The following is a 26934-nucleotide window of genomic DNA, read 5'->3' as shown; positions in this document are numbered from 1 at the left end:
CACACTCCACAGAGTGTGGGCCATCTCAGAAGGTGAGAGCAGCACTGGGTTATGGGGTTGTTAGTTTTTATGGGCTGGGTAATGTCATAGGCTAACCAGTGGGAGGATTATTCCAATTATTTGGGTGGGAAGGGGCAGGGATTTCCAGGAATTGGGCCACTGCCCATTTTTTGGCCTTTTATGGTCGGCCTCGGAACTGTCATGGTGCCTGTGGGTGTGTCATGTGGCATGTGCTAATGTGTTACAGTGAGCGTATAATGATGCTCCAGGTCCACTGAAAGTTGAATCTTCTGCCATCTTGGGCCTAATCAGTTTTTGTCCTGATTGGCTATGACATTCTTTTAAAAGTTGTGCCCTGGGAATTCCCTGGTGGTCCAGTGGTTAGGACTCGGGGCTTTCACTGCTAGTACCCAGGTTTCATCCTTGGTCAGGAAACTTAGATCTTACAGCAAAAAAAAAAAAAAAAAAGGTTGTGCCCTGCCACCTTCCCTCCTGTCTCATTTTCATTAGTACCTTCTGCTTGTTTGTGGGTTTTTTTTTTTAATTTGTTTTTTGTTTTCTTCATTTTATTCAATTTCAAAATGGAAAAGAAGGCAAAAGAAGGAGTTTTCCTAGACCTTGAATCATGTGATTTACCTTGGGGCAAGTGGTTCTGAAAGCCATGAAGCTGGACTAAGGCCAGTTATAAAGAGCAGTAAATTAGCTACTTCAGCACCAATAGCTTCAGTAAATCAGCCTTTCTGGATTTGAATGTGTCCATGTGAGTTTTTTTTTTAATTTATTTATTTATTTTTGGCTGCATTGGGTCTTCGTTGCTATGCTCGGGCTTTCTCTAGTTGCGGCGACCGGGGACTACTCTTCGTTGTGGTGCGCAGGCTTCTCATTGCGGGTGGCTTCTCTGTTACAGAGCATGGGCTCTAGGTGCGCGGGCTTCAGAAATTTTGGCTCACGGGCTCAGTAGTTGTGGCACGTGAGCTCTAGAGCGCAGGCTCAGTAGTTGTGGCGCACGGGCTTAGTTGCTCCGCGGCATGTGGGATATTCCCGGACCAAGGCTCGAACCTGTGTCCCCTGTGTTGGCAGATGGATTCCTAACTACTGCGCCACCAGGGAAGTACCTCCATGTGAATTTGAAACCTAAAACTGGTTTACACTTAGTAACAAATTCTTTTCAGATGATTGATTTTAGATGCTTTCTGCTTCTTTTAAGTTCACGTACTGGCCATTGTCATTTTAGGAAATGACAGTGGCTTTGTTTTAAATGTTGATGGAGAAAAGTGTAGAGAACATAATGAATACTATTTCCAGGGGCTTTTCTAACTATTCTGGAGTAGGGGCAGAGCATGAGGGGTAGGGAGCTCAACTTTGGTTTTCCAGATGTTTACTTGCACAATTCCTGAGAGTTATGAGAAAGGGAGAGAAACCAGAAAATCTAGAAGGTGGTTCTTGTCACCACCATCATTGCTAAGAAAAGTTAGGGTTATTTATTGTTTCCCATTGTTCTTTACCCTATCACTTTTTTTCTTTTGACAGTCACTGTACCTCCTTTAATTCTTTTTTTAAAAATATCTTTATTGGAGTATAATTGCTTTACAATGTTGTGTTAGTTTCTGCTGTACAACAAAGTGAATTAGCTATATGTATACAATATATCCCCATATCCCCTCCCTCTTGAGCCTCCCTCCCACCCTCCCTGTCCCAGCCCTCTAAGTCACAAAGCACCAAGCTGATCTCCCTGTGCTATGCAGCAGCTTCCCACTAGCTATCTATTTTACATTTGGTAGTGACAAAGGAGGCAAGAATATACAGTGGAGAAAAGACAGCCTCTTCAACAAGTGGTGCTGGGAAAACTGGACAGCTACATGTAAAAGAATGAAATTAGAACACTCCCTAACACCATACACAGAAACAAACTCAAAATGGATTAAAGACCTAAATGTAAGGCCAGACACTGTAATACTCTTAGAGGAAAACATAGGCACAGCACTATGACATAAATCACAGCAAGATCCTTTTTGACCCACCTCCTAGAGTACTGGAAATAAAATCAAAAATAAACAAATGGGACCTAGTGAAACTTAAAAGCTTTTGCACAGCAAAGGAAACCATAAAAAAGACAACCCTCAGAGTGGGAGAAAATATTTGCAAACAAAGCAACTGACAAAGGATTAATTTCCAAAATATACAAGCAGGTCATGCAGCTCAACATCAAAAAACAAACAACCCAATCCAAAAATTGGCGGAAGACCTAAACAGACATTTCTCCAAAGTAGACATACAGATTGCCAACAAACACATGAAAAGATGCTCAACATCACTAATCATTAGAGAAATGCAAATCAAAACTACAATGAGGTATCATCTCCCACCGGTCAGAATGGCCATCATCAAAAAATCTACAAACAATAAATGCTGGAGAGGGTGTGGAGAAAAGGGAACCCTCCTGCACTGTTGGTGGGAATGTAAATTGATACAGCCACTATGGAGAACAGTATGGAGCTTCCTTAAAAAACTAAAAGTAGAACCACCATATGACCCAGCAATCCCACTACTGGGCAAATATACCCTGAGAAAACCGTAATTCAAAAAGATACATATACCACAATGTTCATTGCAGCAGTATTTACAATAGCCAGGACATGGAAGCAACCTAAGTGTCCATTGACAGATGAATAGATAAAGAAGATGTGGCACATATATACAGTGGAATATTACTCAGCCATAGAAAGGAACAAAATTGACTTATTTGTAATGAGGTGGATGGACTTAGAGCCTGTCATACGGAGTGAAGTAAGTCAGAAAGAGAAAAACAAATACCATATGCTAACGCACATATATGGAATCTAAAAAAACGGTACTGATGAACCTAGTGGCAGGACAGGAATAAAGACGCAGACGTAGAGAACGGACTTGAGGACACAGTGGGGGAAGGGGAAGCTGGGACTAAGAGAGTAGCATTGACATATATACCCTATCACTTTTTAAAAAAATCTTCCTGTCGCTTTCAGGCAAACACTAGAGAGTCATAAAATAATAGCTAAGCTAATAGGAAGGCCACTGTGCACATTGTAAGGTTTAAAATATTAAACTTTAATCTCTTTTAGCCTCTGGACTTGAGTATTCCTTCTTCTCAATGGGGCTCTGAATACTGCGCCAGGGGGCCTGCTCACATAAATTTACTTTCTGAATGAGACCTTTTGTTTATAGCTGAGATTTGGTCAGTTTGAAAGAAAATAGTGTGTTTAGATAATGATATTACACACTTTCTATTAGGTACCATCAGAATTTTTAAGTTAGGAAGGACAGCCATTGGTTGGATGGTGGCAGAACTGTGTTGAATCCACATCTGGTTTTTTGAAGTGTTCTTTTGAAATTTGGATACTTTTCTTATACTTCTTATTTCCTAATGAATATTTTTAAAGCTTCTTGAAGTTTTAAATCTTAAGTTTTATACTATGGAATAGGATATTATTAACTTGATAAGGCAAGTTTTAGAGACTAAAAATTGTAACTGCTGTAACTAACTGGGACAAATCATAGCTGGCAGCGTAGCTCAAAGTTTAATCACGTCCAGCACGTATTAGCTGTTGGAGTCAGAGCTTGATGTGTTAAGCAGCTCTACCGTCTGTGTGTGGGTGTCTCTCTCTGTGTGTGCAAACATTCTGAGGCAAAGTAATCCTTTTAGTGGTTCTTTGATTGAAAAATTTCAAGTGCTTTTCTCTTTTTTCATAATTAGATGAAGGAAAAACTCAAAATTAATGCCTGGAGCCGTTCTGTTTAACATAATTTTAGAATCCAGACTGTTCCCTTCAGCAGAACTGAGCTGTTAAATAGCTTTTATTTATATTCATTCCAGTAGAAATTTAAGGAAGCTTCAACATGTAAATATTTTTGTCCCACCTGAATCATAGGTAAGTGAAATGCCCTAGGATGAGGTCTTTACTCTTTCACCTGGGTTATATTTTTAATGGAATTATTTGCCAGATTCTCAGATTCACATACCCATAACTAAAAATCATCTCTCCTGAGAATAGAGGCCTGAGATCTTCTGCTTCTCCTTTTCTAATTTGCTTTATCCAAAAGCCCTTAGATCCACTACACAAGGAAAGTGTAGCTCTCATTTATCCCGGTTCTTACTGTGGTTCACTGCCACAGGCTGTAAAAATCTCTGGGGCCCCCAAAGAAGGGAACATTCCAGAATACATAGTCCCAGAGAGAAAGAGTCTCGTGACAGGGCTTAAGCAGAAATATTGGAAGAGGCAGGACCTTATTCCATCTGGACAACCCACATCCACTTGGAGTCTCAGAGGAGTGGAAAGAGGGAATGGTGAAGAAGCAATATTTGAATATATGGTGGCTGAGAGTTTTTCAAAATTGATGGGAATTCTGTTTTGTCGGTGTGATTATCTGTTAGTTTTATAATCTGTATTTTCTCAATAGTGTTTTTTTAAGATTTTTCTCTGGCTTGTTAGATTTCCTTAAACTGTAGGTTCATGTTATTCATGAAGTCTGGAATATACTTAGCCATTAACTCTTGAAAATTGTCTCTTCCCTACTTTCTCTATTCTCTTCTTCCAAAGTCCCATTAGATGTTTGCCAGATCCTCCCATTCTAAACTCCATGTTTCTAAACCTTTCTCATAGCCTCAGAATAAAGGTCTCCCTGAATTTTATTTTCTTCAAACCCATCCTCCAGTTCATTGTGTTTCTTCCCAGCTATGTTCAGTCTGCTGGTTAACCTATTAATTTTGTTGAATATACTTTTCATTTCCAGAAGTTCTGTTTCAAATTAACTAGTCTTTTTATAGTATTTTGTGTGTGTGTGTGTTTTCTTTTAATGCCTTATTTCATGCTTTTAATCATTTTAAGTATCCGTATCCAATGTCTGTAGTTCTGGCTGCGTTGGATTGCTTTTACTTCCCTCATGGTTAATTGATTCTTGGTGTGTTTTGAAAATTTAGATTGTCAGCTTATACTTGGCAGAGCTTTGTCTGTGGGAAATCTTTGCTAGCAAAATCAAACATAATATATCTCTGGAAGAACAATGGAGGTTTCCCACAGATGTTCCCATGCCAAGCATAAGCTCACACAGGCCCGTAGTTGTGAATTCTCAGAAGAGAGTCTTCTCTCCTCTTCTTTGTCCTCTTCCTTTTCCTATTCTTTCTTTTAACCATCCAGATAGGCAAGACAGAGGAATTTGCCTGCCATCTTCTTTTCCTTCTGTATTATCTCCCTGTGCCACCAGAGTTTATCCTCCTTGACACTGTCCTTGATTATATTTTTTGTTTTGATCAGCTGTATTGAGGTATGATTCATATACAATAAAATGTGCTAATTTAAGATGTACAATTCGATGAATAATTACTGCCACAACCATAATAATAGAGCATTTCCATGACCAAAATCAAGTTCTCTTGAAACCCCTTTGCAGTCAGCCTCCTCTCTCCAACCCCCGATCTGTTTTCTAGTACTATAATTTTGCCTTTCCTAGAACTTAATGTAGGCTCATGTCTAGCTTTTTTTCACTTAACATAATGCATTTGTGATTTATCCATGTTCTTTCATGTGTTGGTAGTTGGTTCCTTTTTATTGCTGAGTAATGTTCCATTGTATGGCTATACCATGATTTGTTTATCCATTCACTTGTTTATGGACATTTGGGTTTTCAGTTTTGGGCCATTATGAATAAAGCTACTAGAGAATTCTTATATACATCTTTGTGAAGATCTATATTTTCATTTCTCTTGGATAATACCTAGAAATGACTGGGTCACATGTTAAATGTATATTTAACTTCATAAGGAGCTGCCAAAATGTTTTCCAACTTGGCTGTATCATTTTGATTTACCACCAGCAATATAGAAGTTCTGTTTGCTTCATATCCTTACCTAGTCTTGGTATTATCAGTCTGAAATTTGGTCATTTTAGTAGAGATATATTAGTATCTCTATTAGGATTTTAATTTATATTTCACAAACAAATAACAATTTTTAGCATTTTTTCATGTACTTCTTGGGTAAAGTATCTTTTCAAATCTTTTGCACATTTTTTAATTGTGTTGTTTGTCTTTTTGCTATTAAACCATAAAAGTTCTTTTCATATTCTGGACATGTCTTTTCTTGGATATATGATTTGTGTATATTTTCTCCCAATCTGTAGCTTGAAATTCAATTTATAAACTTTTTGTGTGTGTGTGGCTGTGTTGGGTCTTTGTTGCTGCACGCAGGCGTTCTCTAGTTGTGGCTAGCGGGGGCTACTCTTCTTTGCAGTGTGCGGGCTTCTCATTGCGGTGGCTTCTCTTGTTGCGGAGCACGGGCTGTAGGCAGGCGGGCTTCAGTAGTTGCGGCGCACACGCTCTAGAGCGCAGGCTCAGTAGCTGTGGTGCACAGGCTTAGTTGCTCTGCAGCATGCGGAATCTTCCAGGACCAGGGCTCAAGCCCATGTCCCCTGCATTGGCAGGCAGATTCTCAACCACTGCGCCACCAGGGAAGCCCTAAACTTTTTAATTAAAATGTTGCCATGTGCCTTCAGAAATCTTTGCCTAAATTTTGATTTTTTCATATCATGGGGTGGGTTATCTATTTAGTTGTTTAATTTCTCAGTAATATTTTGTAGTTTTCAGTGTACACATCTTATATATAGTTTATCAGATTTACCCCTGTTCAGTTTTTTGGTCCTGTTGTAAATGTTTTGTTCGGTTTTTTTTTTTATTTCAAATTCTGATTGTTCTTTGCTGGCTTATAGAGTTGATTTCTATTTATTGGTCTTGTATCCTGAGATCTAGTTAAGTTCATGTTTAGTTCTAGTACCTTTTTTTGTATATTCCTTAGAATTACCTACATAGACAATTATGTCTTCTGTGAATGAAGACAGCTTTACTTCTTCCTTTCTAGTCTTTATGCCTTTTATTTCTTTTTCTTGCCTGCACAAACTGACTAGAACCTTTAGTACAATGTTGAGTAGAAGCGATGAAACCTATATCCTTGCCTTTAGGGAAACTTCCCTTTGGGACTGTCTTCTTCCTACCCCTAGAATGTCCATTGTCTTAAGTCATATTTGAAGTGTTCAGATGGATTGGAAGGAACAGTATTTAGGAGATGACTTGTACACTAATCCTGCACTGTGAAGTTAGGATTTGTGTTTTAGACTGAAGAATGCTGTAGCCAAGAGTGAGTTTGTCATCTGTGACCTGTATTTATTTATTGTATAATACAGTCTGAGTGGAGATAATTTGAAATGGACATGCTAACATACTGTTGTAGGATGAGTTATAGTATAGGGTGGAAGTTGGCTTTAAATAAAGGAGACCTTCATGAGAAAATAGATAAGCCTACTATCAAACAAACACTCCCATCTTCTCCCTATTCATAATCTAACAGGAGGTTTCATTTTCTAACCTTGCTATTCATTAGTACTAGGTGGCTTCAAGAAAACGGGATAATCTTTTATTTGAAACTACCATCTTTTGACATTATAGTTCAACTTGTGAGTTTAACTGTATTGTATTAGTTTCATTGTTTAGGAGTTTAACCAAGGAAGTTAGATAAAAGGAAACTTTTCTGAAATAATTTTCCAGGTCATTAAATGAAATTCTTATGTGTTCAGAATGATCTTTTATTTTGCAAATTGCTACATATCTAGTGAGTCAGGTACCTACTTCCTATTACTTTTAAGTCAGCATATTAGTAAGAGAAAGTCAGTATTGAAGAATACATGGGAAAAGGGAAAAACTTACAAAGCCTGTATTAAAACCTGAAACTTTTGTAGGGTATGTGTTATGTGAGTTTTGCAAGCAGATAGTCAAATAAGACATTTATTTACTTATTTAGTTATTAGTAATTTGGGGAATTATATTAACTGCTAAGACAAGAAGGCTTATTTGAAATACAAAGGCTACATTTACTGAAAAGGATTTGTTTCAGTTATGGTTTCTTAAATGGTGAGGAGCTGTTTTCCTTTAAGCTACTAAAAAATGCGGACAATATTGTGGCTCTAAAGTCTCTTTTTCTGATAACGTCCTTAGAAGATAATGTATATTGGCCAAGTAATGTTGAAAAATAGTTCAGTTACTTGAGAGCTAGGTGTAAAGGGTGCTTTGTTGTTGGGAATGCTAGGTGGGAGTGCTTTAAAGCTGACATTTTATTTAAATTTTGTATCGTTTAGATATTTGGATTTGAACTGCATTTTGGGATTTATCTACACCAAAAATGCCACCGGCAGTTGGAGGTCCAGTTGGATACACCCCCCCAGATGGAGGCTGGGGATGGGCAGTGGTAGTTGGAGCTTTCATTTCCATCGGCTTCTCCTATGCGTTTCCCAAATCTATTACTGTGTTCTTCAAAGAAATTGAAGGTATATTCAATGCCACCACCAGTGAAGTGTCATGGATATCTTCCATCATGTTGGCTGTCATGTATGGTGGAGGTAAGTACCCACTAAGGCCTGCTGTTTTAATTTTCATTAAGCAACCAGATGCTCTGTTTAGGTAACTTTAAAAAAATGTTTTATTCGGTGAGGTGTTTTGAAATGGTATTTCTCAAAGCTTTATGTTTAGGGTCACATTTTTTATTCTTGTTAACAATGACAACTCTTGCTTTGTTTGTTGCACTATAGTATTCTGAAACAGAAATAAGAAATTGTGAGGATTTGTTCCAATTCGGTATCATTGAACTTAAAAAAGCTCTCAGAGGGAAAAAATTTTTTTAAAACTCTCAGAAAAATGACATGTGCACAACTTATTTTTCTTATTGCTCTCTGCTAGACTCTTGAGGTATAAATGTAAATCAAGATTTTTAAAATTTGATGTTGGGAGAAGTAAAGTAAATCAGGCTAACCTGAATAGCACAGTTCAAAGTCTGAGGTAAAATCTTTTCATAGTGTTAGAATTAAAGAACTGGATAAAATCCTCCTTGTTTTGTTCCTTGTGATGTAATTAGTCCTAAAGCATTTCAGCTTCGTCTTAAACTTTTAAGTTTTATCATTTTTTCCCTTTCTGTTTTCTTTGACATGTTGTGAAGAAAATGTGGAGAGTAAGTTGCTTACCTTAATATCATTTAAAATACTGTGGGTTTGTTTGTTTGTTTGCCTTGGAACATCAAAACACAATTTAACATGTAAAAATCAAAACCTCCCATAATAATAAAATATGTAGTTGCTTAGTTAGCAGAGATTCGAAAGTTAAGTGTATTTATTTTTTGGGATTGACAGGGTTTCATGTTGCTTATTTAGCCAGGCTTTCACTTTTTTAATCATAATTTAGTGCCTCAGATTATTTTCACATGAGCTCTTTAATAGCCCAATATAAGGATTCTGCATTTCAACTGTAAAACCTTAGCTTAGGCTTCTAATCTGGTGGCAGATTCAACCGATATTTACTAAGCCCTATGCACGTAGTCCTCACTAGGCTAGATGTGAGTGATAGAGAACACTGATCTTGATCCCTGCCCTTGGGAAGTTTGTAATCCTCTTGACAATAATGTAATCTCATGAAACAGGAATAAGTATTTGAAGTCCGTAAATTAGTTCAGTACTTAATCTCATTGCACAGAAAAACTAGTAAGTTTTTTGTGCCTTTTAAATTTTGAACGTATGCCTGTTTTGTCTATTTTAAAATTAAGTACTTTTTAAAAGAACGTAAGTGCTAAATTATAGTACTTACTTTTTTTTCATGAGCCCAGAGAAATCAAAAGGGATTTTGGACCAATAATTTTGGAGGCTCTGAACTTGATCTGCCAGGATTTCTAATCAGGTTTTGACTGATGGCTTGAAGAATTTGGCGTAAATATTATCCAGAGGCACTCCAGGTGCTCAGTGTACCTTTAAGCTGATTACAAACAAGAGGTTCACTGATAACAAACAGGAGGTTCACATGTTGCAATTCTAAGAGCAAGAGCTTGAGAGCCGCTTGCGTTTTGCATCAGAAGTAAGTGATGTCAGTTGTGCTAATTGCACATGACACTTTCTTTTGGGAAAACAGTTCCTTCTTTGTCCTCACCCAGAGATAACTAACACGTTTCTCTGAATTTGTGTTATAATAGGCCTACAAACTGTACCCCTCTCTATTTTTAGTGATAGCTAATTGGGGCCATTCTTCCTGAAATAACTCTGAAAGATAAATTGCATATCAAGAGCCTTGTGGCATAATTTTTACTAAATGGGTTATTTTGTTTTGTTTGGCTGCTAGGTGGTATGACCCCATAAGAATTATATTTAAAACTGCCTTAATTCTTTAACTTGTACATTTCGGCCACACCCTCAACACTAATATGTTTTGAGTTGTGAGTGGTTTAGGGTTCAGTTTTCCTTCCTCCCTCCCTCCCTCCCTCCTTCCCTCCCTCCCTCCCTTCCTCCCTTCCTTCCTTCCTTCCTTCCTTCCTTCCTTCCTCCCTCCCTCCCTCCCTCCCTCCATCCCTCCATGTGCTTTGGTTCACAGATACATACTGATACTTGTTAAAGTATATTTTTAAAGGAGAAGATCTTAGTTACTTACTCTTGGTTTTTGTTTGAGTTTTTCCTTTTTTTTAACATGAAAGAAAAGTATGGGGGGGGGTGGGAGGAATTGGGAGATTGGGATTGACACATATACACTATTGAAACTATGTATAAAATAGATAACTAATGAGAACCTACTGTATGGCACAGGGAACTCACTCTACTCTGTGCTCTATGATGACCTGAATGGGAAGGAAATCCAAAAAAGAGGGGATATATGTATACGTATAGCTGATTCGTTTTGCTGTACAGTATTGTAAAGCAACTATACTCCAATAAAAATTAATTTAAAAAAATGAAAGTATAAATTCACATATTTTCCGTTCCACAGTAATGTCATCGTAACATTCCTAGTTTAGAACTTAAAATACTGCAACCTTACAGCATTAACTTCTACTTCACAGAGTCAACAGTGTGGCAGTATTTTTTTACCTTTGTAATTCTGACTATACAAAAATCTGTTTAATGACTAATTTATATGGACATATTTCATGAATATTCTTTCAATATTTAATTCTTTCATCATACACAAGCTGTAAATTCAAATTATTTCCAAAGCAGCTGTGGCCTAATATTTTCATGAAGTGACTTAGAAGTTTGATGAGAACTTGTTTATACACATCCTTGGTTGAGCCTGTAGTCTCTCCCGCAGCCATTTCTTGACCCAGCCCCTTAGAGAGAATTGGTCCTCCAAAATACTAGGATATCAAAAGCTTTCATTCCTTCTTGCATGTTTATTATATGTATGTATACATATATACATACGACATTTTGAATATACATACCATAATTTGAAATTGGGTTCCCTGGGGCCAGAGCCTGTCCTTTTAATCATAGTGCACCATACTGCAATTCTGAATATAGTTGCATTAGAATATGAGTAATGCAGAATTTTTCATAAGTGTTTATGGAAATAAAATATGTCAGCATATGATCAGTAGTATATTCTGAATATGTGCATTCTGTGACTGTTTTTAAAAATAGACTTACTATCTTCTAGGGAGGTAAGTATAGAATAAACAGAATAAAGTCAGAATTTACCATGCTAATAGAAGAAAAACTTGATTTGTATGTCTTCTGCTTTATAACTTTGGAACTGTAGTTCCAAAAATACATATGTAATGGGGAGAAAATGGGCTGGATTCGAAACTTGGTTCTCACTAGCTGCAAGTTCAAATATTAGTTCTTCTTGTGGTCCCCTTCCCTACTGATGCATTGCAGTGACCCATTCTTATTTGCAGTCATCTGCCTTAACAAGGCAGACATGTTATGGTGTCATGTAAACAAAGTTGTTATCTCTGAAGTCCAGAGCCATGAAGTAGGGACATAAGTATTATAAATAAATGAAATTCAGAGAATGTCAAATGTCATTCGTTTGTAATTAGCAAATATTGTTAGTCTAAGAGTTGTGTTACAGCTCTTAAAACATTGTTTGCTTTAGATAAGATTCATAATTAAGACTTAAAATTTTGGAAAAGGGGAATTACAGTTTATACCTATTTGTAGCAAGTAAGGAGAGGCCATTTGATTTTTTTGTATTTGAAAACTGATACATGAAACGCATAAAATCTTTTTATTTGTGATCCTTATAACACTATACTTTTGTTTGGTTTCTTCTCTCACGTTAAAGAAAAACTGATTTTTTGGTATGCATCTCTTTAGCTGAGGAAATTTAATTTGGTTTATGTTGTTAAACCTGAGAATGTTTTGACCATTATCTGACTTAATCTTCTACAAACATTTTTTCATAGTTTTGCTGTCACAAAACAGCAGTATAGGCATGGAACCCAGTTAACCCTAGAAGACATTCCATTCAATTTAATACCTGAGATATCTAGGTGTAAATGGGAACAGTTTTGTTTTGTTTTGTTTTAAATTTAGATGTCCTAATTGCAAAACTGCTGAACTTGGGGGAAAAAATATGTATTTTGCCTTTGTTTTTTCTTCTTTTTAAAAAATATGACACAAACTACACTTATGATGATTTGTAAAGAATACTCTTAAAATCTCTCATCAGTCTGCCTATCCCAAAAATTAATATAGAGCAAACTTACTAAATATGTGTTGATCATATCCTAGATAAATCAAGAAGCCTATGAACGTCTGTTACCAAGGCTTTCAGCCTATTATGCCTTATAAGAGAAAGATTAAGGAAAGACTAGAGTCTTCTATATTTTAGTAAAATTCCATCCAAGATTTCAAGATAGAGAAGATACACAATTTATGATTCTTCTAGCATCTTTATTTTCCAGCACACGTACCTATGATTATGAAGTAATTATAGATAACAGTATTCTTACCATTGCCTTTTGTTGTATCTGCTTATTTGGAAGGACTTGTCATTTAGTGCCATCAATGCCTTGTGTACCACTAAATTTTTGATTATCTCTTAGGTCCTATCAGCAGTATCCTGGTGAATAAATATGGCAGTCGTCCAATCATGATTGTTGGCGGCTGCTTGTCAGGCTGTGGCTTGATCGCAGCTTCCTTCTGTAACACTGTGCAGGAACTTTACTTGTGTGTCGGAGTCATTGGAGGTGAGTTGATTCATTTTCAAGCATTAATATATTGCTGGCTATTTGGTATTCACCTGCATTGGTCTTTCAGATCTTTTGAGTGAAAGTCCCTCCTTATAGAAATTATCATTTTGACAACCTGTTAATTTAAGAGCAATAGAAAATCAAGTTTTAAAAGAAATTGCTGTCATACAGTAGGTGTACATTGTTGAATAAATGAATTGAAAGAAATGATTGTATCCCTTGTCCTAAGAATAGTCAGTGGTTTGTAGATAAAATGTGTCCGGCAGTCATTGCAAGGGTGGTCATTGGTTACTATCTCTGTCTCGCTCTCTCTTTTTTAAAAAATTTTATTTATTTATTTGTTTGTTTGTTTGTTTATGGCTGCGTTAGGTCTTTATTGCTGTGCGCAGGCTTTCTCTAGTTGTGGCGAGTGGCGGCTACTCTTTGTTTGCGGTGTGAGGGCTTCTCATTGCGGTGGCTTCTCTTGTTGCAGAGCACGGACTCTAGGCGCACGGGCTTCAGTAGTTTTGGCTAGCGGGCTCTAGAGTGCAGGCTCAGTAGTTGTGGCGCATGGGCTTAGTTGCTCCGTGGCATGTGGGATCTTCCCAAACCAGGCAGGGCTCGAACCCACGTCCCCTCTGTTGGCAGGCAGATGGATTCTTAACCCCTGTGCCACCAGGGAAGTCCTTTCCCCTTATTTTAATAGCCAAATTAAGATAATGAACTGCTGATGAGTATGATAAAAAAAGATTATGTATAACTTCACAGTCCAGAGACTTTGACTGCTAACATTTTGATGTATATATATCCTTCCCAACTTTTTTCTATACACAAACATAACTTTTTTCAGAACAAAAAGGGATACGGTTACATAAAGTATTTTGTAACCAGTTTTTGTCACTTAAGAGCATATCATGAACAACAACAATATGTATGTCGGGCACTGTCTACATGCTGTGGGCATAGGGCAACAAGTCCAGCAAAGTCGTGCTCTTTCATGGGAGGAGGCAGACACTGCTACTCACAAATAAATAAGAAAAATCAGGGAGTGATAAATTCTATATGAAGACCTTGCTGAAGAGATGACCTTAATAGAGTAACAGCAGGGAACTAGCTTTGTGAAAATCTAGGGGAACATAGGCCCTAAATCAGCAGCATGCTTGTTAGCACTGGTGAGAATGGTCTGGTATGAGATCAGGGAGGTAAGGCCAGGGTAAAGGTTATGGACAGAAAGCCAATAGCAGGTTTGCAACAGGGGAGTGACCTAGTTTGGTTTACTGGTTTAAGTCTCTGTGAATAGCTTAGACATAAATGGTAGGGAGAAAGAAGGGGCCAGGGAGAGAGCATCTCCAAGTTATTTGAATATTTACTTATACTAGCACCATTTATTGAATACTTCTTGTTGCAGTAATTTAAAATATTACTTTTATCATACATTAAATGTTTACATATATTTTAGGTATATTCGTGGACTTTATGTCCACTTTCTTGGTTCAGTGTTTACCTATTCCTGAGTCAGAGTCACACTATTCTATTGATTGTAGCTTTTAAAAGTCTGTTTTAAATATCTGTTCTGTTTAGTCCCATCCTGCATCACCCAAAAGTTTCTGGTTGACTCCCTTGTATTCTCTAGTATGTTTTAGAATCATTTTACCTCATCTCCAAAATGAAATGCACTGATATTGTCATTGGAATCACGTCAAGTTAGCACTTTCATTTGGGGAGTATTGACATCTTGGCAATGTTGTGTTTAATTATACAAAAACTTTGTGTGTTGGTTTTAATTCTCTGTCCCTTCAGGAAAGTTATACAATTTAGCCATTATAAATTGCACACTTTAAAGTTTTTGGTGCTGTTGTAAAAGGAATAATTTTGTATTGCCTACTTTATTTTAAAAACTGTTTTTAAAACTCTATTTGATAACCGTCTCCTTAATTACCGTCTTTGCTTATAATGATCCTTCACGTGACTTGCCAGATGACAGTTAATCACCTTCAAATAATATAAATAACAATTATAAAAATAACTACTAACATTTATTGAGTGGTTACTACATGCCAGGCACTAAGTTCTTTAGTCACAGCAGTGCTGTGCGCCTGTTTTACATACCAGGCAACAGTCACAGGAGGGTCAACATGTCTGACATTACACAGCCAATAAGTGATGATGACGAGATTTGAACCTACAGCGTCTGGTTTTATTTATTTATTTATTTTTTCACCACACAGTTGATCCCCTTACTCATTTCGCCCTCTGCCCCTTTTTCTTTGGTGACCACTACTCTGTTCTCTATATCTACATAATTGTTTGGTTTGGTTTGTTCATTTATTTTGTTTTTGTTTGTTGGTTTTGTATATTCCACATATGACTGAAATCATTATGGTATTTGTCTTTCTCCATCTGACTTATTTTACTTGGCATAATGCCCTCAAGCTCCATCCACGTTGTTGGAAATAGCAACATTTCATCTCTTTTTTATGGCTGAGTAGTATTTCATTATGTGTGTGTGTGAGGGGGTATGTATACATATACATCAACGATCTTTATCCATTCGATCGTTGACGGGCACTTAGGTTGTTTCCATATCTTGGCTATTGTAAATAATGCTGTGATGAACATGGGTGGGTGCTGTTATCTCTTCAAATTAGTGTTCTTTTGTATTCTTTGGATAAATACACAGAAGCGGGATACCTGGATCATATGGTCGTTCAAGTCTTAATTTTTTTAGGAATCTCCATACTGTGTGTGTAGTGGCTGTACCGGTTTATTCCCACCAACAGTGTATGAGTGTGCCCTTTTCTCCACATCCTCACCAACAGTTGTCATTTCTTGTTTTTGATAATAGCCATTCTGACAGGTATGAGGTGATCTCATTGTGGTTTTGATTTGCATTTCCCTAATAGTTAGTGATGTTGAATATCTTTTTATGTGCCTGTTGGCCATCTGTATGTCTTCTTTGGGAAAATGTCTATTCAACTGCTCTGCGTTTTTTTTTTTTTTTTTTGGCCACTCCTCACAGCATGCGGGATCTTAGATCCCTAACCAGGGATTGAACCCATGCCCCCTGCAGTGGAAGCGTTGAGTCTTAACCACTGGACTGACAGGGAAGTCCCAACTCTGCCCATTTTATAATTGGAGTTTTTTGTTGTTGTTGAATTGTATGAGTTCTTTATATATTTTGGACATTACCCCTTATAAGATATAGCATTTGCAAATAACTTCTCCCATTCAGTAGGTTCTCTTTTCATTTTATTGATCCACTTCCTTTGCTATGCAGAAGCAATTTGACGTAATCCCATTTGTTTATTTTTGCTTTGGTTTTTTTTGCCTGAGGAGGAGACATATCTAGAAATATATTGCTAAGACCATACTGCCTGTATTTTCTTCTAGGAATTTTATGGTTTCAGATCTTATATTCAAGTCTTTAATCCATTTTGAATTAATTTTTGTGTTTGGTGTGAGATAGTGGTTTAGGTTTTTTGTTTCTTGGGTTTTTTTTTTGGCATTGGCTGTCTGGTTTTCCCAACAACATTTACTGAGGAGACTATCCTTTCTTACTATATGTTCTTTGTTCCTTTGTTGTAAATTAATTGTCCATGTATGCATGGGTTTATTTCTGGGCTCTCAATTCTGTTCCATAGATCTATGTATCTATTTCTCTGCCACTACAATGCTGTTTTGATTACTATGGCTTTGTAGTATAGTTTGAAATCAGGGAGTGTGCTACCTCCATCTTTGTTCGTTTTTCTCAGGATTGCTTTGGCTATTCGGGGTCTTTTGTGGTTCCATATAAATTTTAGAACTTTTTATTCTATTTCTGTGAATAATGTCCTTGGGATTTTGATAGGGATTGCGTTGAACCTGTAGATTGCTTTAGGTAATAAGGACATTTTGACAATGTTGATTCTTCCAATCCATGAGCACGAAATATCTTTCCATTGATTTGTGTCTTCAATTTCTTTGAACAGTGTCTTATAGTTTTCAGGGTGCAAGTCTTTAACCTCCTTGGTTAAATTTATTCCTAGATATTTTATTCTTTTTCTTAGGATTATAAATGGGATTGTTAATTTCTGATAGCTCATTGTTAGCATATAGAAATGCAACAGATTTTGATTTATACTGATTTTGTATGCTGCAATCTTATTGTATTTGTTTATTATTTCTAATAATTTCTTGGTGGAGTCTTCAGGGTTTTCTATACATAAAATCATGACAGTGTACAAACAGTGACAGTTTTACTTCCTTTCCAATTTGGATGCCTTTTATTTCTTTTTCTTGCCGAATTACTCTGGCTAGTCCACATAGCCTGGCTTTAGAGCTCACACTTTAAACCGCTGTACAATATTATGTCCTACTTTCCATTACTTATATCTTTTTTTAAGTTTATTTTTCATTTTATTTTTTATTGAGGTATAGTTGGTTTACAGTATTAAGTTTCAGGTGTATAGCACAGTGATTCACAATTTCTAAAGGTTATATTCCATTTATAGTTATTATAAAATATTGGCTATATTCTCTGTGTGGTACAGTAGATCCTTGTAGCTTATTTTATATATAATACTTTGTACCTCCTAATTCCCTACCACAATCTTACCCCTCACCCCTTCCCTCTCTCCACTGTTAACCACCAATTTGTTCTCTATGAGTCTGTTTCTTTTCTGTTATATTTGCTAGTTTATTTTTTAGATTCCACATATAAGTGGTAACATACAGTATTTGCATTACTCTCTCTCTAACTTATCTTATTTCACTTAGCATAATACCCTCCAAGTCCATCCATGTTGTTCCAAATGGCAAATTTTTGTTCCTTTTTTATGGCTGAGTAGTATTCCGTTGGGGGGGAATTTTATTTTTATATATATCTATCTACATCTTTATTCATTCTTCTGTTGGTGGACACTTAGGTTGCTTCCATATCTTGGCAACTGTAAATAATGCTGTTATGAACATTGGGTCTTTTGTAGTTCCATGTAAATTTTAGAATTTTTTGTTCTATTTCTGTGAAAAATGTCCTTGGGATTTTGATAGGGATTGCACTGAACATGTAGGTTGCTTTAGGTAATAAGGACATTTTGACAATGTTAATTCTTCTAATCCATGAGCACAGAGTATCTTTCCATTTATTTGTATCTTTTTGAATTATATACCTCTTAATTTCTTTGTCTGGTTAAGTAATGCCAAATATGTTTCTGACATTTATTGGAGTATGTGATTCTTTTTCCCCCCCCTCTCCCCAGGTCTTGGGCTTGCCTTCAACTTGAATCCAGCTTTAACCATGATTGGCAAGTATTTCTACAAGAGGCGACCGTTGGCAAATGGACTGGCCATGGCAGGCAGCCCTGTGTTCCTCTCTACCCTTGCCCCACTCAATCAGGCTTTCTTTGGTATCTACGGCTGGAGAGGAAGCTTCCTAATTCTTGGGGGCTTACTATTAAACTGCTGTGTGGCTGGAGCTCTGATGAGACCAATAGGGCCCAAGCCAACCACTGCAGGGAAATATAAGTCTAAAGAATCCCTTCAGGAAGCAAAAAAGGGGGCAGGTGATGCAAATACAGATCTCATTGGAGGAAATCCGAAAGAAGAGAAAAGATCAGTCTTCCAAACACTTAATACATTCTTGGACTTATCCCTGTTCAAGCACAGAGGCTTTTTACTCTACCTGTCTGGAAATGTGCTCATGTTTTTTGGACTATTTACACCTTTGGTCTTTCTTAGTAATTATGGCAAGAGTCAGCATTACTCTAGTGAGAAGTCTGCCTTCCTTCTTTCCATTCTGGCTTTTGTTGACATGGTAGCCAGACCTTCTATGGGACTTGTAGCCAACACAAAGTGGATAAGACCTCGAGTTCAGTATTTTTTTGCTGCTTCTATTATTGCAAATGGAGTTTGCCATCTGGCAGCACCTTTGTCCTCTAGCTATATAGGATTCTGTGTCTATGCGGGATTCTTCGGATTTGCATTTGGGTGGCTCAGCTCAGTATTGTTTGAAACGCTGATGGACCTTGTTGGACCCCAGAGGTTCTCCAGTGCTGTGGGATTGGTGACCATTGTGGAATGCTGTCCTGTCCTGCTGGGGCCACCACTTTTAGGTATAGTATGTCTCTTTATTTCTGTGGTTCTAATAACATAAAACAGAAGATTAGGAAGGTGATAGAAAGCAGAAATCAGTGAGCTGCTTGATAGTCTTTCTTCGCTTCTGTACCCTCAGTGCTGGCACAATGCTTAGTACAGCGTAATTGCTCAAATACTTAATAGAACTGAATTAAAGTGAATCATCAAGCTGAAAGAGGAATAAAAAACTATTACACACTTAAGTATGTATAATATTTTTTCCTGATAAAAAACCTCACCTGTTTACTGTAGAAAAATGTATGTATAACCACCTTTAAAATACTGTTGGTGATTTCTTTTTAATTGTGGAATTTATCTCAGCAGTAATATTTAAAATAATAACAGTAGGTACCAGGTGAGGGCTCACAGTATACCAGGGACTGTCCTAATCTTTTTCTATATTTTGTCATGTATTATAAGTCTGTGATGTAGGACTATTATTGTTCCCGCTTTATAAATAAAGAAATAGAGGCTTCTAAAAGTGAAATAACTTGCCTAAGATCACACAGCTAGTAAGTGACAATAAAACCTGATGTATTATTCTCTTAAGAATGCTAAATGGTTTACATTTAAAAATTATTATTAATACAGAATGCAACAATAATTTGGACTTCTGGGTGTGACTCATGCTTTTGAGATTATGCACTATAAAGTAAGGAGGGATACATAACAGAAGGTCCACTACTGACCTGTCCACCCTCTCTCCTCCCTATATACACCCAAGGAGAGTCCAAATCCTGTCCATTTTCGCTTCCTAAATCTCTTTCTAATCTGCCTGTTTTCTCTCCATCACAACTACCACTCTTATCTAAATCTCCTATCTTCTATCAGTAGCCTTCTAACTTTACCCATATCCACCCTAGCTGTTCTTCGTCTCTTAGAACACTCCAGTTGCTTCCCACATTCTCAGGGTGAAGATCAAATTCCCTGTTGTGGCCTACTAGGTCCTGCGTGGCCTGGCCCACCTGTGTCTCCAGCCTCATTTCCCACCACTCAGTTTGCTCTCTGTGCTTCTCCTCTCACACCCTGTGCTTCCTCTTACCACCTGCCTTTGCACTGGCTGTTGTCTGCCCTGAGCCTTTTCCCATCTCCCTTCTCCTTGATAACTCCTATCCTGTAAGTCTTGGCTAAGGTTACACTTTAAGAAAAGGCTTCCTGACCCTAATTGCTGGTCTAAAACCCCTATTTTCTGCCTTCAAACCTTCCTTGTAGCACTTGTCACAGTCTATGTAGTTATTGGATTAACATTTCTCTTCTCCACTGAGCTGTGGACGTTACCTCCTTTGCACACCCTTAACTCAGGGCCTAGCAGACCCAGGGCCGTGTGTATATTTAGAGAATCAGTAAGTATTGCCGAGTGCGTGGTGCCCTATGTTGGAAAACCGTATGGAATTATATTTGAATTGGTTAATATGTCCATTATATGTGTAGGGTTTTCCATAGTTTAATAAATACTAGTTTGAGATGCTAACAAATTTTACTATAACAAGGAATTCATGGCCAAAAAATGTTTGGCAACGCCAAAGTAAATAAGTTTCTTTACTATCAGGCCTAATAAAGCCTTTAATAGAAAAGACTATGTGTCATTTCCAAATTTACTTGACTTTGGAAACACTAGGGAGTAATCCTGTAGCACAGAAGTTATGGTGCAGGCCTCAAGAGTCAGACTTGCTGTGGGTTGAAAGCCAACCTGTTTCATTTACAAGCTTTGTGACCTTGGACAAGTTACTTAAGGTTTTTCTGTTATACAATGGGGATGATGATAGAACCTTCCTGTTGTGAGGATTAAGCACTTAGAATGGTGGAAAGGTGTTGCTGTTAGTTAATGTTTTAGCAGAGGATGAGTGTTCACAGGAACGCCCTTTGGGAAATGCTGATGTCAGAGAAAGTACTTTGGCCTGGGAGACTGGAATTAGCTCTATGGCCTTGGGCAAGACTACTAAACCTCTTTTGAGCAACAAATTTTTCCATTGAATATTGAGAGAATTGACTCTAGGTGATCTCTAGGACTTTCCCAATTCAAATTTGCCAAGATTTAATTATTTTCAAGTTCCTAAAGTTAACAGACTACGAAGGGCCATCCAAAATCAGTGTGACATTATAAGTAAAAGATCAGATAATTATGAGCAGTTTCTTTTTAGACTAATTTGTCATTTATGGGCTCTTTGAATGGATTCTTAAGCTTTATTTGGGAAAGGGCATAACTGTCTACCCACATAATTTTTTTTTTTCTTTTTGACATCTTTAGGTCGTCTCAATGACATATATGGAGACTACAAATACACATACTGGGCATGTGGCATAATCCTTATTGTCGCAGGCATCTATCTTTTCATCGGCATGGGCATCAATTACCAACTTCTTGCAAAAGAACAGAAAGCTGAGCAGCAGCAGAAGAAGGAAAGTAAAGAGGAGGAGACCAGTATAGATGTTGCTGAGAAGCCAAAAGAAGTTACCGATGCAGCAGAATCTCTGGAGCCTAAAAGCATAGAAGGAGGCCCCAAAGAGGAGGAGAGTCCAGTTTGAACCTGTGGGGCTGATGGGTAAATGGAGCAGCTCATGACCCCAAATGTTCTATTGGCCTGTGATCTACCAGTGGTGCTCAATGCAAATACTGGACATTTCTGTGGGAATCATACCAGGGGATCACTGATGGAATTTTTGTTTCACTCCTTACCAGTAGCCTGGGCTAAAAATGTCATAGCCTTTGGGAAGGAAGTGGTTGAAAAAGAATGAGAGAAGGAAGTCGGGTTTGTGTGTTTGTTTGTTTAAATCTTTGCTTTTAACAGTGTCATGATAATGTGCTGTGATAGTGTGATAATAATATGTGCCTTAAGTTTTAGTCTTTAGGGAGCCTTAACTTCTAAAACCATTCTGCTTAATTCATCCATTTTAAGTGTTCCGTTACAAGGAAAAGTAACTAGTTTGAGGCAAATCTAAAATTTAAAATTAATCTTGCTTCATTGTCATTTGTAATAATAGTGTCAGACATTGCCACTAGAAGATTTGAAAGTTGGGGTTTTTATAAAATCCTGACTAAAATATTTTCCTAGCATCAGTAGTTCCTTGGCATATGTGCCTGCTAGATATATATTTAGGAAATTTAAGGCATAAAACTTTGCAAACATCTTGGCTGTTCTAGATGCACTGTACTCATCAGTACACCTCCAGTATCTTTTCCTGGTTTGCTTATTAGAAGCCAAGTGCTTGAGAGTTGACTTCATTAAATTACTATTTTTGCTCCCCTTTCCAAAGATAAATTTTGAGTGGTCATAGATCACTGCCCCTTTTGAGATCACATAGTATTTCCCCCCCCACTGGAAAAATTAGTATTAAAATACACAAAACTGTGTATTTGTGCCTCCTCAGTAAATTAAACATAAGACAGATATTTCAAACAGCAGCTGAATTCAGCTTAGGTTTTTCCAAAACTTCAGTTAAACTGTGAGACTTGGAATCTTTTGTTGTTGTTTTTCCTGGAATTTTCCCCCTTTGATTCATAGTGGTTCCATTTATATCCACATCTAGCTTAGCACTGTGTGTGAGATAGTCTTTGTGTGTTCAGTTTTTTGGTTTTTTTTTTTTAATGTTTGCTAATTAAGGGGACCCATAGAGATTTGGCCCACACAAACCAATAAGGATAAGATTGGGAGAGAAGTTGCTATGTTTGCTTCAATAAGTAACTCCTTTTCTTTTTCTTATAAGGCCTTAAAGAAAATTATGTTTTGCTTAGAATTATTGGACACGTTCTTACTCTTTACACAAACCTAAAGATTTTGTGACCCTTTTCACTTATCTGAAAAGTAGAGAAATGGGTTTAGTATAAGGATAGGAAGGAGGATGGACCAGAATGAAAACTGTAAATATTTTTTCACCTAATATCTTTTAAATGGTGGCAGGAGGATAATGATAGACATTCAATAAATTATATTCAGTGCATTTTAAAATATCATTGTAATTGACAGTGTGAAGGTATAGATATAAAACCTTAAGAGGCTGGCTTTTTAAAATAAACTTTTTTTTTTTTTAAGAAATGTTTCTTCTTCCATATGCTTATTTTCTTGAGGAAAATATTGTGTGTTTTCATTTTTATTGTCAAGATTCAATTTGGCCCTTCCTAATGTAAATTATTCAGCTTATGTGTGTTGGGATTTGTGTATATGGCTTATTTTGATTTTTCTCCTTACCTCTTCTTTAAGGCAAGCAGGAGGGGAATTTTTTGAAACGACCTCTCTGAAAGCATTTTGAAACCAGAGCAGTTAATCCTAAGGATACAATGAAAACTCCCTTTCTGTGCCCAAGTATCATGGCAGATGGAGGAGGAATTTTAGTGGAGAAGCCTACTGTGATTGTTGGCAGGCTTGGCTCCAGTTTGGACTCTGCCATTTTCCATGGACTTAACCTCTGTGTGCCTGTTTCCCCTTCTATAAAAATGAGGATCACCCTTGAGTAAAGTAATACAAGTAAAAAATGTGGGGTGGGGGGAGTAAACCCAGTGTATAAGATTATTTTTCCCCATCCCAGTTGTTAAGCTACATCCACACATAAGACCCTACTTAGTCTTTTTCCGTTAGTTGAATCTTGTTAGTGAAATGAGGGGGTTTTGGTGCAGACTGACCATTTATTAGAAGGAAGTGTTCTGAAGTTGCTGTATTCTGAAGAAAAGTTTAAAAACTGGCTCAAAGCTGGACTAAGCAAACCTTTTATCACCCAGTCCAACTCTGACTTTTTCCCATTGAAGATACAAGCTTAAGGGATTTATTCAAGATCAAGTTTGGTAATAGAGCCAACACTAAAACCCGATATAGGCCTACTCTGCCATCTATTCCTTGTTAACAGTCAGCTAATCCTCTCTGTGTTGCAGTGTTGTGTTCAACACTGGATGCATCTGGGCTCTCTGACTGGGCAGTCTGTTGTCCCTTGCTCCATATGAGGATAGACTAGACTTCTTAATTTTATTTCAGCTGACACAGCTTCAGTGGCTGCTTTGGGAAAATAGAGTACCTGCCTATCTTTGTTTGCTTTGTCCTACACTCTCCAAGTCACAGAGAGAACATACAGCTCTCTAAGTAGTTGTGCCCAAAGAGGCTGGGGACTGTTCAAGAGTATATACTCTGAAATAGCCTCCCAATTCAAATCTGGAAAATTATTTAAGAAACTGATAGGTTGGACAGTTGCAGATGATCATGATAACAAGACCATATTATCACATTATAGTCCTCTATTGAGAACTGAAATTATCTTAAACTATTCAAAATAAATAATTTCTGCAAAAAATATTCAGGAAAGGATGATGCTAAAACAAATTATGGAAAATTCAGGGAGGTATTTTTATCCCCGATTTAATCACGTTGATGAATAATCCTCTTATTCTTGGGTTGTGTGAATTTAGTAGTTTGTACCATAGATTATATATGTCAATATTAAAACTGTATTTTAAAAAGGAAAAAAAAATTGTTAACAGCCATTTAATATATGAGCCAATGTTTTATTATACTGAATTTCAGATTGATAAATTGGGTATTGGTTTATATGAAAAACCTCAATGTCTGGGTTTTACCCCTTCCCTAGCAAATGGTTCACAGTGTAATAAACTTAATTATCAGGTGTGTGCCCCCTGCCCCCTCCTTATGGTTGGAAAGATGAGGAAAGGTTAACAGTAAATTTCCACCTTTGCAACATCATGGCTTGTTTTTATAATCGGCTCAGGCACTTTGAAGAAAGAGGTTAATGATAGACTTCTGTCACTATGAAAACTTGATAAGGAAGTGATGGCCTAAGCTTGCCTGGCTTGCCCAAATGTGAGACATTAAGACAAACCTCCTTAGATGCTTCTAATCTGAAGCATCTAAGGAGGTTTCAAGTACGTCGTTCCTGAAATGTGTTCTAGCTTTTTATCCTTTCCCCCATTTAGTCTGGGCCATAGTGACAATCCTTCAATTGAGAGTGATTGGCAGAGTATCTTTCTCCTCAGCTGAACAGCACTGATTTACTTACTTTTTGCTGACTTTTACCTCGACTTGCTAGAGGAGACTGGAATAGCTAGCAAAGGAATCACAGCCTACCGGTTGCTTAACAATATAGACTGCTAGGGTTAAGCATCAGATGTTTTCTTTTGTAAGGTATTAATAATTAGTACCATCCCCCACTAGGGTTGTCATGAAGGTTAGTTGATATGTGACAGCTTGTGTTAAGTTAGGGCTTAATAAGGGTAAGCACCTGACTATTAAAAAAGAAATCAAAGAAAAGTGGTACCTGGGAAAAAATTGAGCTCTTCTAATTCCCAAGGTGGGTGGAGCCTTACATGCAGAGGATAGTTCTAAGGGAGTGACTCTTAAAGATAAGACTATTAGCTAAATGATCAAAAACTCTCCTTTTGGATCAGATCCTCCGTTTAGTCTTACAAATGTAATGGTCTTTGTTTGGTAATGAATGGAAACTAACACCTCATGAGGTTGTTGCATATATGTCCCGGCTCTTTAAGTAAGGTGGATTTGAATCCCAAAGCCCTTGCTCTTTGTACACTGCCTCCACAAGGAAGACACCTGACTAGTAACTGATAATCTTTTCCCTTCAATACTTGTGATGATTCTTAAAAGAGCAGAAATGTAACTAGTAACCAATCATGATTAAAGTCCTTTGTCCCTAGCAATGTTCTTAAAGGTAAACTGAAAGATTGATGAGATTTTTATTTTTCTCTACTATGTCAATAACATGACTTAAATTTTAAATTATCATCAGTTGGTGGCTCAATAAATTGGTACAACAATATTGGCAAAGCAATTTCATAATATGTGTCAAATACCATGAGTTCACATCTTTTCCCTAAGAATTTATATAAGAAAATTGTTCCTTTGAAATTATCAATTTCTTGTATCAATAACTATTTAAATGGATGGTTATGAAGTCCTTATGATATATTCACAGCACAATGTTAAATGAAAAAAGCAGAACACAAACTACCATGGTGTGTGTGTGTGCATAATACATATATACATATGCACAGGGGATAAAGGACATACACAAATATACTAATTTTGTGAGCATGGTAAATTTAGAGGTAACTTTCTATATTTTTTCCACATTCTAAATTTTCTTGATGTCATGGTTACTTTTATACGAAAAGAAAATATTTAATGGAGCACATAATACTGGTTTACAGAGAGGAAAAAACAGTACCTTTGATCTAGAAGAATTCTGGCAAGAGACACTTGACTCCTAAGAAAATGAAGCTGATAATTATTACAAACAGGATTTATTTTTCTGCTTCAAGAATTGCATCTGGTGAAAGGAAGGTGAATGAGATGGAAGTCACGAGCACAGTGGTCTCTAGCCGTGATTTCGCTGGTGCTGGACCAGAGCTGTAGAGTGTAGAGTCCACAGGCTGCCTGTGTCAACCACCAGTGTCTCCTTCCTGAGACAGTGCTCTCTCGGGGACAGCATTCCTGTGGTTCCCCTTCCAGTCATCATTCAGCTGCAAGTGAATGTTTAACTCAGGAAGCCAGACCATTCTGCGCTTACCCACATTACAGTGTTAACAGTTGTTGAACATTATCTTACTGAGATCAGCATCAGAAAACAATACTATGATGTCACAAAAAAGTAGAATTTGCTTGTCCGAGCAGCTATTTTAGTTTATTTACTAACAGGTATTTATTGGACCCTTACTAGTTCCCCAAGCATTGTTCTAGGCTTTGAGAATCCAGTCATGAACAAAATGTCTTTCTATGCATCTTCTAGTAGGGGAAAGCAGACAGTGAACAAACAGTAAGTTATAAGGAAAACAGCAATATTCAGAAAAGAGCAGTGGATATAAG

The 26934-nt window shown here is 37.1% G+C and overlaps 1 protein-coding gene across 1 annotated transcript in view; it reads left to right on the top strand.

The window, feature by feature from the left end:
- SLC16A1 (solute carrier family 16 member 1) overlaps positions 1-23145 on the top strand; it is a 33992-nt gene extending 10847 nt beyond the window's left edge. Inside the window, exons 2-5 of the mRNA XM_007169376.3 lie at positions 8160-8420; positions 12881-13024; positions 18244-19095; positions 21366-23145. Of these exons, the coding sequence (XP_007169438.2) occupies positions 8204-8420; positions 12881-13024; positions 18244-19095; positions 21366-21643 (1491 nt within the window). The 5' untranslated portion in view covers positions 8160-8203 and the 3' untranslated portion in view covers positions 21644-23145. The remainder of the gene's footprint in view (positions 1-8159; positions 8421-12880; positions 13025-18243; positions 19096-21365) is intronic.
- The last annotated feature ends 3789 nt before the right edge of the window (positions 23146-26934 follow it).

The sequence above is a fragment of the Balaenoptera acutorostrata genome, chromosome 1 (assembly GCF_949987535.1).
Source record: "Balaenoptera acutorostrata chromosome 1, mBalAcu1.1, whole genome shotgun sequence".
Lineage (NCBI taxonomy): Eukaryota > Metazoa > Chordata > Mammalia > Artiodactyla > Balaenopteridae > Balaenoptera > Balaenoptera acutorostrata.
This window is presented reverse-complemented; position numbering and strand designations above follow the sequence as displayed.